Source organism: Ciona robusta, chromosome 5 (assembly GCF_009617815.1).
Source record: "Ciona robusta chromosome 5, ASM961781v2".
Classification (NCBI taxonomy): domain Eukaryota; kingdom Metazoa; phylum Chordata; class Ascidiacea; order Phlebobranchia; family Cionidae; genus Ciona; species Ciona robusta.
Genome location: NC_143239.1, coordinates 6,671,661 through 6,684,641, shown reverse-complemented (window position 1 = coordinate 6,684,641; position 12,981 = coordinate 6,671,661). Strand labels below are relative to the sequence as shown.

General features: G+C 36.9%; 2 protein-coding genes across 2 annotated transcripts; both read right to left on the bottom strand.

The window, feature by feature from the left end:
• Positions 1 to 170: 170 nt before the first annotated feature.
• On the bottom strand, positions 171 to 6,368 carry LOC149736105 (aminoacylase-1-like). Its single transcript, XM_089879318.1, has 12 exons — positions 6,227 to 6,368; positions 5,695 to 5,759; positions 5,206 to 5,313; positions 4,529 to 4,700; positions 4,167 to 4,313; positions 3,836 to 3,909; positions 3,368 to 3,484; positions 2,875 to 2,955; positions 2,395 to 2,463; positions 1,772 to 1,851; positions 1,255 to 1,315; positions 171 to 544 (listed from the first exon to the last, which is right to left on the bottom strand). Exons 1-12 carry the CDS (start codon positions 6,297 to 6,299, stop codon positions 392 to 394), a joined length of 1,200 nt encoding a protein of 399 aa, XP_089735444.1. The 5' UTR covers positions 6,300 to 6,368; the 3' UTR covers positions 171 to 391.
• Positions 6,227 to 12,197, bottom strand: LOC149736104 (aminoacylase-1-like). Its single transcript, XM_089879317.1, has 12 exons — positions 11,942 to 12,197; positions 11,588 to 11,652; positions 11,173 to 11,280; positions 10,710 to 10,881; positions 10,328 to 10,474; positions 10,080 to 10,153; positions 9,633 to 9,749; positions 8,812 to 8,892; positions 8,421 to 8,489; positions 7,831 to 7,907; positions 7,707 to 7,767; positions 6,227 to 7,164 (listed from the first exon to the last, which is right to left on the bottom strand). Exons 1-12 carry the CDS (start codon positions 12,036 to 12,038, stop codon positions 7,021 to 7,023), a joined length of 1,212 nt encoding a protein of 403 aa, XP_089735443.1. The 5' UTR covers positions 12,039 to 12,197; the 3' UTR covers positions 6,227 to 7,020.
• Positions 12,198 to 12,981: the final 784 nt, after the last annotated feature.

Here is a 12,981-nt window from a genome sequence, read left to right as displayed (position 1 = left end):
TAGTGTTGACCAAATTTAGTGATGCCAGTTTATTATTAACATATCAGGAAACTGTCTCTAAATTTGTAAGTTTGAACACACACAGTAACAAAAAACGTAAGTGTTGTTTTCTTTGTACACTTGTGTTTTTTCCCATGTATTTTAGTCATGACGTGTTTAAGGAACTGTCGTTTTTCTTTTATATCCTTCTCTTCAATGTTTTAATTTATTTGATCTTCTTAAACTTGATTGAAAACATAAAGATATATCATATTAAAATAATGAGTTAAAGACATTATTTTAAAATGCCTAAACATTGAACAATTTCAGAATTTTACACAATTGAGGTAAAATTGAATACAAATATTAAAAAGAATCTCGAATATCAGAGTCTTAAAAATTTAGAGTAAAATTAGAATTCTGGAAGATTTGCCAGTTCTGGAATAATCGAGCAATAAGCTTGAATTCCTTCTAGAAAGATCTTCTCGTTAAGAAACTCATTGTGGTCGTGCAGTAGAATGGGTGTGTTCCTCATTGGACTAAACCCGATTGCTTGGTAGCCTTCCTGTTTGTATGTGGTGTATGGTTATTGTAGGGGTGGGGGTGTATGGTTATTGTAGGGGTGGGGGTGTATGGTTATTGTAGGGGTGGGGGGTGTATGGTTATTGTAGGGGTGGGGGTGTATGGTTATTGTAGGGGTGGGGGGTGTATGGGTGTCTTTGTATACACTAAACACACATGGTGTATTCATATATCTCCTGCTTACTGTCGAGTTATAACATGGGTGTTTTCTTATACACCAGACACACATGGTGTACTTCTACACCCCATGCTCACTGTCGAGTTATAACATGGATGTCTTCCTATACACCAGGCACACATGGTGTATTTATACACCTCATGCTCACTGTCGAGTTATAACATGGGTGTCTTCTTATACAACAGACACACATATGGTGTATTCATACACCTCATGCTCACTGTCAGGATATAACATGGGTGTTCCTTATACACCAGACACACATGGTGTATTCATACACCTCATGCTCACTGTCGAGTTATAACATGGGTGTCTTCTTATACACCAGACACACATGGTGTATTCATACACCTCATGCTCACTGTCGAGTTATAACATGGGTGTCTTCTTATACACCAGACACACATGGTGTATTCATACACCTCATGCTCACTGTCGAGTTATAACATGGGTGTCTTCTTATACACCGGACACATATGGTGTATTTATAAACCTCATGCTCGCTGTCAACTTACCTGTCTTAGCATCCGACTATCCGTAGCTGCAGGAAATATTTCAACACTAATCTCCATTCCCCTGTAATAATCATTATCACTATAAACAATGAATGTAACTTATTTATCCTTGCATGGCAGGGCAACAGTCATTATAACACGGGTGTTCTGTTTCATACACCTCGTGCCCACTTATGAGTTACCACATATGTAACCTATTTATCCTCGCATGGCGGGAAAACGACAGTCATTATAACACGGGTGTTCTGTTTCAAACACCTCGTGCCTGCTTCCAAGTTACCACGTATGTAACTTATTTATCCTCGCATGGCAGGGAAACGACAGTTGTTATAACACAGGTGTTCTGTTTCATATACTTCATGCCAGCTTACGAATTATGATCATTGGAGCAATTGCTAAGTGTCTTGCCCAAGGACACATACGTCAACAATGGTAGCAGAATTGAGCTTTGAACCCAGTATTCGCCCTTACTAAACATACACATCATAAACTAAGCCAGATAAATGAATAAACTCACAATTTTTTCACAGCTGTGGTAAACGCCACCCACCATGGATTGGTATCATCCGTGCACGTGGTGGCTCCTCTCTTTACTTTCTGTGTGAAGGTTACAACAGAATGTTATCCATGCATTACATATTTGATTAGTCTTGTAATATACGCGTCATGCTCACTGTGAAATTACATAATGTCTTAAAAAATACATGGTTTAAATGAAAGAAACTTATTTTTTCTCTTTGGTTACAATTCATTATTTATGCTCACTGTCAATAGTATACGTGGTTGGAATAATAAGTATGAGTCAGTTAGGTGGGTTGGGGAGATTATTTTGGGGACTGAGTTTAGAAGGTTCGGGCTACTGAAAAATCCTCCGGTATGTTACAGATTAGGCTGGTGGAAAGTGTTAAAGGTTGGTAGTTAAGGGTTATAGAAAAATTAAGAAAAACTAGTTTTTACGCCTCTGAAAAAATGACTGTAGTTGCCCTAAAGTTACAGTTATTTATTCGTACCACCACCAGCGAGCCTTGAACCCATAATCTTCACGATACAAAGATACACTAGTTCACATTAGGGACAATGGTCTAACTTCGGCCAAAATCCGAGGTCCGTGACGAGTCATAAAATATTCCAATAACTTACATGAATGAATTCATAAGTGACACCTTCACCAGCTGCTTTGCACCAATCTTTTAACTGCTGTTCAAACGCCTGTAATGTAAAAATAAATAGAACCTGAATGTATGAATAAATGAATGTAACTTAACTTTATCCTCCCGTGGCCGAAAAAGGAAAGCCGTTACAACACGGGTGTTCATACACCTCGTGCCAGCTTACGAGTTACCATGTATGTAACTTATTTATCCTCGCATGGCCAGATAACGACAGTCGTCATAACACTGGTGTTCATACAGCTCGGGCCATATTATGAGTTACCATATATGTTACTTTGTGAGTGATTATTTTTTTTGGGGGGGGGGATTTTTCATTTTTTATATACAGCTAATAATTTGAACAACCCATTAGTGACAAATAGGTTGGAGCAATTGCCGTTAAGTGTCTTTCCCAAGGACACATACACCCACAATTGTATTTTTTTAGATATATGCATATAAGACATACCTCAAAATCAACAGTGAGCGCAACTCTTAAGTCAAACGTTGCAGCTAACTCTGCTGGTACGATGTTGTACGCTAGTCCACCCTGTAATAAGAGGTGTTTGTTAACTTGAGTGATTTATCCATGGTTGCCGCTTCGATGCCCACAGTCGAGTTGCTGAAGCTATTGCAGCGTGTGGATAAACAGACATGACTTTTGATTAGTTTGGTCATTTATATCCTCATGGGTGGGAACTTGAGTGATTTATCCATGGTTGCCGCTTCGATGCCCACAGTCGAGTTGCTGAAGCTATTGCAGCGTGTGGATAAACAGACATGACTTTTGATTAGTTTGGTCATTTATATCCTCATGGGTGGGAACTTGAGTGATTTATCCATGGTTGCCGCTTCGATGCCCACAGTCGAGTTGCTGAAGCTATTGCAGTGTGTCATATATATTTATTTAGGCAGAAATTCAAAAAAATATTAAATTGAATCTACTATGGCATCACAATTACCTCTAGTTGCGTCAGATTGACAGTTGTGACATCACCGAGCATAATGCACGACTCAGCGTTTTTCAACTTAAGTTTTTCTTTCTCTCGGAAATCCAGAAGAAAGTTTATCATTCGTCGCTATAGAAATAACATTTCTTTTAGTTGTGTCCGATTAAAACGAAAAAATATTATAAACAAATAAACATCAGCTCCGGATCAAAAAATAAAACAAATCAATAAAACTTAAAAACCAAGTTCGAACAGGAAAAACAATTTTAACATCACAACAATAAATAAACACAACAGGAACAAACTTAATAAAAAAGAACAGTAATATGACGAATGAACAATACAAAAACAATGGTAAAAAAACAAAAAACAGAGATAAAGAGTCAAGTGTAAACAGCTACAATAATTTTAACAAGAACAACAAAAACAATTCAGACAAGAACAAACAGAAACAACAACAAAAAAACAAGCAAAACTCACAATTTTTTCTCCTGCGTTGTTTTCAATGAATTGAGACCCATGCCCGGGATTCCCCTTACACTTTACTCTGATCCCTGTTTCATAGAAATCATATAAATTACATAACCGTTCAGAAGAACATACAAGATACCGAAAAAAATCAATCACCCAAAAAGTTCCATATGTGGAAACTCGTAAGTGGGCACGAAGTGTATCAAACAAAACACCTGTGTTATAAGGACTGTTGTTGCTCCATCATGCGAGGATAAATAAGTTACATACGTGGTCACTCATCAGAAAACCTGTGACCATTAGGCGCATTTCTAGGCAAATAACAATCATTTTTACTCACACCAGGGGGAGCGTTCCCCATAAAACACAGAATATTTATTCCCAGTATGAGCTAACCCTTCATCCAATGCCAACCCAAGGTTAATTGATTTGAAATCTTCAGTTTTCATGAATTCTGCCATTCCCTTCTTCCCTCCTATCTCTTCATCTGTGTGGGAGAGAGAAAAGGAAAAAATGGATAAAAGAGAAAGAAAATAAAGAGAAATATTGATGAGTGAGAAAAATTAAGGAAAAAAATATAAGAGAACACCGTGATGAGGTGTATGAAACAGAACACCCGTGTTATCACGACTGTTGCTGCCCTGCTCCAACTTAGTGGTCACTAATGGGATGCTTGATAACAACTCACCCATACCTACCCACCTGGTAGGAACGATATATACACATCCCTCTCAAGTTGAACTCCTTGCTTCTTAAGCTCACGTATTGCTTCTAAATACTGAACCCCCACACACTTCATGTCTTGTGTTCCCCTGCCATAAATATTCCCGTTGTCGTCCTTGATCGCAGCAAAAGCATCGTGTTTCCAATGTTCCTGTAAAAGGTATTGGCTTGATAATGCATTACTATGATGATATCACTTAAATATCTTGTGTTTTGAAAAGAGAAGTATATGCAAGTTATGGTTATGGCATACTAGACCTATTACTGCGAGGTAAGATGGATACCGCTAATAATATCCCGTATTTTCTAATCGTGTTTTTAACAATTAACAACGGTCTTATAGAGTCGTGAAGATACAGTTATATAATTCTGTAAATATTCTTTGTTCATCATTTACTACCAAATGGATCTTGTTTCCATGTTAGTTCAAGTATTGTTATACTGGGTGCTAAACCTGCAAAGCACCTAGAATAGAACCCATACGCCCTGATCGAGTTTTAAACAATTGAAATCACTGTTTTTTAGAGTAATCAGGATAAACAATTCTCTGAATAATAAATATTCTTTGTTCACCACCAATTGAGATCATAAGAAAATAAAACATGAACCAACCTTAACCTACTACACCTATATGACATCACACACATGATTGTTACCTCATACACAGGAACAACATCAGTATGTGAGTTGAGCAAAATGGAAGGAAGTTTGGGATTCTTACCCGGCCATTTCATTAAAACAACGGCAAATTTTGGTTCCAAGGGCTGAGAAAGAAAAGGAAACGTCTTACAACTTAATAAAGTGAATGAATGTAACTTTTTTATCCTTACATAGCAGGGCAACAGTTATAACACAGGTGCTCTGTTTCATACACCTCATGCCCGCTTAGGAGTTACCACGTATATAACTTATTTATCCTCACATGGCGGAGCAACGACAGTCGTTATAACACGGGTGTTCTGTTTCATACACCTCGTGCCCGCTTACAAGTTACCACGTATGTAACTTTGTGGATTGTTTCAAATAAAGGTTATTTTAGGTACTTGATGTTTTTTATCCTATTTCCTTTTTTTTTAATTCTAGAAGTATATTCAGTACCTTTTATCCCATCATAATATACCCTCTATGACATCACAACCACCCACCTGCACAAGTTTAACCTCCAAACCCAAATCTTTCCCATACTCAACCAGGAATGCAATCGCTTTTTCTAAAAAAAAAAGAGTAATTATTTGGAAAATACTAGATCAAGGATTTTGGTAATTGAAAAACTAAGTTTTTGTTCAAGTAATACAGGTTCAAGGCTTAATGCTACTACCATTGTTGGTGTATGTGTCCTTTGGCAAAACACATAATGGCAATTGCTCCAACCCAGTGGTTACTAATGGGTTGTCTAAATTGTCAGCCATAAATAAAGAAAAACAATCACCCACAAAGTAACATACATGGTAACTCGTAAGCTGGCATGAGTTGATAAAATCGTGTGATAACGACTGTCGTTTTGTGACCACGAGTGCATAAAGCAAGTAACATTCATGCAGTGGCTGTGGATCGTTCATTAGTGAATATTAGGTTATGCCCAAATTGTCAACTATACATAAGAATGTTGTTTGTCCCACCGGGCAGAATGTTCCCTTATCAATTAAAATGAAATAGTTTTAAGGATATCTATGTTACCATAATCTGGTTCCGGATGAACGGTTTTAATCCGGAGATATTCTCGGAACTTGGTGACAGATAATGCCTCCATTATGACATCACAGTTAACCTAACAACCTGAAACTAGAATTTCATTGTGATGTAATAACTCATAATACAAAGCTATTATTTTCAATGAAGCATTACAATATTGAAACATTGCTAAAATAACTAGCAATTATGTATTGAAAGATTGCTTTAAGAATTTTTGTGCAGTTGAAGTATGATTTTTAGAAAAAGTGATTTTTTACCAAAAAAAAGGTGATAGTGAAGAATCCCCCAATGTTTCATCCTCAAACTAATAACACTGGCCCCAACACTTAATGTATTGTAGATTTTAGTAAGTTTATCAATAAATAACACTAGCTCTAACCCCTAATGTAGTGTCTTTAAAAGTCACTGACGGATTCTTCACTGGTACCGATAAACTATGTACATAAAAATATAACAATAAAAATGAAGAGACGATAATTAAAGGCAAAAAAACAGCTTTGTCAAAACACGCTAGTTGTCACAAGAACCAATTCAGTAAAGAATGAAAAAAAACACAACAGTGAAGAGATTAGTTCCAATTCTATATGGGTGAGGCTCTTGTTGGAGGGCATAGGATTTACCCCAACATAGTATATGCACATTTTATTCTATATGGGTGGGGTCCCACAGTGTGGCATGCTATGAGTCTTGAGATTTAGGCCAGAGTTGGCCAATTATGGCAACTGTTACACTGTTACACAGAATACTGTTACACAGAATTATTAATTATGACATCATAATCAAACGTTTCCAAGAGCAGTTATGACATCACAATACACTTGAATTCCTTCTAGGAAGATCTTCTCGTTAAGAAACTCATTGTGGTCGTGCAGTAGAATGGGTGTGTTCCTCATTGGACTAAACCCGATTGCTTGGTAGCCTTTCTGTTTGTATGTGGTGTATGGTTATTGTAGGGGTGGGGGTGTATGGTTATTGTAGGGGTGGGGGTGTATGGTTATTGTAGGGGTTGGGGTGTATGGTTATTGTAGGGGTGGGGGTGTATATGGGTTATGTAGGGGTTGGTGGTATTTATAGACAGTGAGAATGAGGAACATATTTGGAATTCTTTCACTCTGAGGCTTGTCGTTGCTATCATTGTAAGCTTTTTTGTCCTTGGGCAAGACACTTAACGCCAATTGCTCCAACCCAATGGTCACTAATGGGTTGTCTAAATTTTCAGCCATACAGAAAACAATCGCCCACAAAGTTACATACGTGGTAACTTGTAAGCGGGCTTGAGGTGTATGAAACAAAACACCATGCAAGGATAAATAAGTTACATTTATTCATTGTCTGAATTATCAGACATATATCCAACCAGGAATTCAAGTTAGTTGTTTCATTCAATTGATATTCAGAACACCAGATAAACAGGTACGTGTTGTATTTATACACCTCATGCTTGCTGTCAATCTAGACTTCCTACCTTCCTTAGGAACCTGCTATCAGTAGCGCCAGAAAAGATTTCAGATTTCAGCTTTACACCCCTAGAAAATATACAAAAAATATTGCGCAACACTGGAATATTTCCATTGGCAACACTGACTTACGATTTTGAAACAGCCAATGAAAACGCTTCCCACCAAGGGTTATTTTCTTTTGAGGTCACTGATTGGTCGGTATTTTTCTAGAATTTATTTAAATTTACACAAATTCACAAAATGCTTCTCAACCTTTTTACAGTGACCCAAATATTAAATATAAATTAATAAAAATCTCTGGGGACCAATTTCCAAAACTACATTTTACACAACTATTTGTTGTAAGCATGCAATAAATTTAACTTTACAATAACAGTCAAAGGCTTTGTAACCACTATAGTAGGCGACCCAACCAAAGCAAATGGTGACCCAGGGGTTAAGAATTAAAACTAAAACAAGATTTTCAGTCCAAAAACAAAAACCTAATATTCACAAACAGCATTTAAATAATAGAATATAAGATTGTTAATAATAAGGATCTGGTGTTACAAAAATGGAACAGACAAAAATTTTTCATTTCACCAGATCCTTGCTGTATTTCTTTACACAAGAATCGTCCAACTATGAGCACCAGATCAGGGTCAGATTCGCGGAATTTATTTCTAGCTACTGTTAATAACACAGATAAATATAAAGATAGTAATATTATAAAAAATAACCTGAATATATTCGATTGTGACATCACTGCCGGCTTCTTTACACCATGTTTGAAGGTTTGTTTCAAATTTCTGAAGTGATTGTGATGTAACAATAATGATTGTTTTATAGACAGAACCATTGTTATGTATGAAATAATAAATTAATAAATTGCAGGCAATGTAATATTATAAACAACCATGTTATAACGCTATACCATGCGAGGACAAATAAGTTACATTCATTCATTTAACTTAACTAACTCATTCAAACAACAGAACCGCGTTCATTTATTTATTAGAAGAAAATTAAAATAAATATAAAAGACAACAGTTATAAACAACGTCCGATAAATAAAAAGTTTATGTTCAAACTCTTGAAGTAAATCGTGTATTTAGTAATAATATAGAAAACCTGTAAATCAACACTTGGAGGGACTCTTACGTCAAATGTTGCCGAAAGTTCAGCTGGAACGATGTTCATTGCAATCCCACCCTAAGGCATAATGTTTGTTAGTAATGTAGCATATTTCTCTATGGGTGGGAACTTTAGTGAATGAATGTAACTTATTTATCCTCGCATGATGGAGCAATGACAGTCATTATAACACGGGTGTTCTGTTTCATACACCTCGTGCCCGCTTACAAGTTGCCACGTATGTAACTTATTTATCCTCACATGGCGGAGCAACGACAGTCATTATAACACAGGTGTTCTGTTTCATACACCTCGTGCCCACTTATGAGTTACCACATATGTAACCTATCTATCCTCACATGGCGGAGCAACGACAGTCATTATAACACAGGTGTTCTGTTTCATACACCTCGTTCCCGCTTACGAGTTACCGCGTATGTAACTTATTTATCCTCGCATGTCGGGCAACAACAGTCTTTATAACACGGGTGTTCTGTTTCACACACCTCGTGCCCGCTTACGAGTTACCACGTATGTAACTTATTTATCCTCGCATGTCGGGCAACGACAGTCTTTATAACACGGGTGTTCTGTTTCATACACCTCGTGCCCGCTTACAAGTTGCCACGTATGGAACTTATTTATCCTCGCATGTCGGGCAACGACAGTCATTATAACACAGGTGTTCTGTTTCATACACCTCGTGCCAGCTTACGAGATACCGCGTTTGTTACTTTGTGTGTGAACTTGAGTGACTTATCATGTAACAAACTGAAGAATGTTTACATCTTCATTTATTGTCGCTTGAATATATTTACCTGAAGCTGTGTGAGGTTAACAGTTGTGACATCACCAAGTTGCATGCATGAGTGATTTTCATCGAGCTGGGACTTTTGTTCCGACCGAAATTGAAGGAATTTTGTGATCATGAAATTCTGGCGAAAAACTAAGCGTTAAAAGTTGTGGTGTTAAAGCTACTAATAATTTAAAGTTAACAATTAAAAACAACTTAAGTTAAGTCTGGTTAAGCTTATATTAAAAAGTTGGGTTTAATAAAAATGTCGTAAAATAAAATATAAAACTTATATCATAAGGTCACAGTCAGTAACCAATATTTTTTATCCGCCAATTTAAGGCCATAGATATATTAAAAGCTAACAATTGAAAACAACCTAAAAAAAATCAGCAATACAGCTTTAAGCCTGGTTAGACATATATTAAAAAGTTTGATATTTTTAATAAAAAGACTGTAAATAATTTTTTACCAATTTTTCAGCCGCTGTGTTTTCTATGAATCTGGATCCATGCCCGGGATTCCCCTTACACACTACTCGCAACCCTACCAACATAAAAATATTATATTATTCTTTGTGATGTAAAAAAAGGATTCAAAATACATCGTTTTTTGGGGGTTTAAATTATGTCTGCTTATCCACACACTGCAATAGCTTCAGCAACTCGACTGTGGGCATGGAAGTGGCAACCATGGACAACTAAACACACAACAACTTACACCAGGGGGATCTTTCACCACAATAAGCACGATAACAATCATCATCACAAGCCAATCCTTCATCTAACGCAACTCCAACGTTTAATGATTTGAATTCCTCAGTTTTCAGCAACAAACACATCCCGTTACCACCCCCTATTTCCTCATCTAATAATGAAACCCACCATTATAAATTGACCGATTAACATATCAATATATCATACCATAACTTTTTATTTATTAATTCAAAAAGATGGCGAAAACTTTATTATATAAAAAACAAAGAGAAAGGGATCAAGATTAAAAAAAATCCAGCATTATGTATATAAACTGTGACTATACCACAACTTTTTATTATCAGATTACCAGAAACATGCAGAAACCAAACATAAAATAATCGAACCTGGTACAAATGATAGATGAACATCCCTCTCAAGTTGAACCCCTTGCTTCTTAAGCTCACGTATTGCTTCTAAATACTGAACCCCAACACACTTCATGTCTTGTGTTCCCCTGCCATAAATATTCCCGTTGTCGTCCTTGATCGCAGCAAAAGCATCGTGTTTCCAATGTTCCTGTAAAAGGTATTGGCTTGATAATATATTACTGTCAATACTGTGTTATAACATCAGTGTCTTCTTATACACCAGACACATATGATGTATTCATACACCTCGTGCTCGCTGTCGAGTTATAACATGAGTGTCTTCTTATACACCAGACACACATGGTGAATTTATACACCTCACGCTCACTGTCGAGTTATAACATGGGTGTCTTCTTATACACCAGACACACATGGTGTATTCAAACTTTATGCTTATAGCGTTATATCTACTGCCATGAATATGAACAAAGATAGAAACCTGATAAACAGGAACAACATCCGTGTGTGAATTCAACAAAACTGAAGGTAAATCAGAATTCTTTCCTTTCCAAGTTAAAATCACAACCGTGTGGTTTTCATCATAGATCTGGAAAAAATAGAAATTATGTTATAACGACTGTCGTTTTCCAGCCACATGAGGTTAAATAAGTTACATACGTTGTAACTTATAAGCAAGCATGAGGTGTGTGCAACAGAACACTCGTATTATAATAACAACGGTCGTTTTCCGGTTATATGAGGATAAAGTAAGTTACATTCATTCAAATTTGGCACAGTGTAGTTATAGTATTTGGCTCCGGCCCACAAGACATGAATTATTTACTGCTATGAGACAGAAGTTAAAATATGAATTCAAGGTTTGCAAAAAGTAGAGAGCTACAAGTTTGCATTACCTTAATGTGCTGGTTTTTCAGGCCAAGCTCGTTTCCATAGTTGTCCAAAAACGCAATTGCACTTTCTATATAAAAAATTCAGAAAATAAATGAACGAATGTAACTTATGAATGACCGCTTATGAGTGAATGTATGTAATTTTGTGATTGAATTTGTTTTGCAATTGTAATGCATGGCTAACAACCAATAAGTTGCCACTGGGTTGAAGCAATTGTCGTTAAATGTCTTACACAAGGTCACATACGCCCACAATGGTAGCGGCGTCGAGCCTCGTACTTGTAACCTCTATGTTAAAGACAGTTGCGCTTATTACTTTGCCACGGCGTCGGCCTTAAATTGAGTGTTTATACTTACTGTAATCTGGATTTGGGTGAACGGTTTTTATCCTTATGTATTCCCTAAACTTTTGAACAGCTAAAATATCAGCAGGCATCGTTTTATTTTGCAGCATATGAGTTTGCAGATTTGTTTTTTTTGCAACTGTTTTACGAGGGGTAACACCTTCTAGAAATAAATGCAGCAGCAAAATGTGTATATGTTTGGGGAGCCGTTGTTACTTTATCACCCAAGTAGCAAATATCTTTCACCAGACACTTGGTGTATTCATACACCTCATGCTTACTGTGGGGTTATAACATGCATGTCTTCCTATACACCAGACACACATGATGCATTCAATACACCCCATGCTCACTGTCGAGTTACAACATGCATGTCTTCCTATACACCAGACACACATGATGCATTCAATACACCCCATGCTCACTGTCGAGTTATAACATGGGTGTCTTCTTATACACCAGACACACATGGTGTATTCATACACCTCATGCTCACTGTCGAGTTATAACATGGGTGTCTTCTTATACACCAGACACACATGGTGTATTCATGCACCTTATGCTCACTGTCGGGTTATAACATGGGTGTCTTCTTATACACCAGACACACATGGTGTATTCATGCACCTTATGCTCACTGTCGGGTTATAACATGGGTGTCTTCTTATACACCAGACACACATGGTGTATTCATGCACCTTATGCTCACTGTCGAGTTATAACATGGGTGTCTTCTTATACACCAGACACACATGGCGTATTCATACACCTCATGCTCACTGTCGAGTTATAACATGGGTGTCTTCTTATACACCAGACACACATGGTGTATTCATGCACCTTATGCTCACTGTCGGGTTATAACATGTGTGTCTTCTTATACACCAGACACACATGGTGTATTCATACACCCCATGCTCACAGTCAAGTTATAACATAGGTGTCTTCTCATACACCAGGCACACATAGTTTATTCACGCACTTTGTGCTCACTGTTTAGTTATAACATGGGTGTCTTCTTATACACCAAATACACATGGTGTATTAAATACA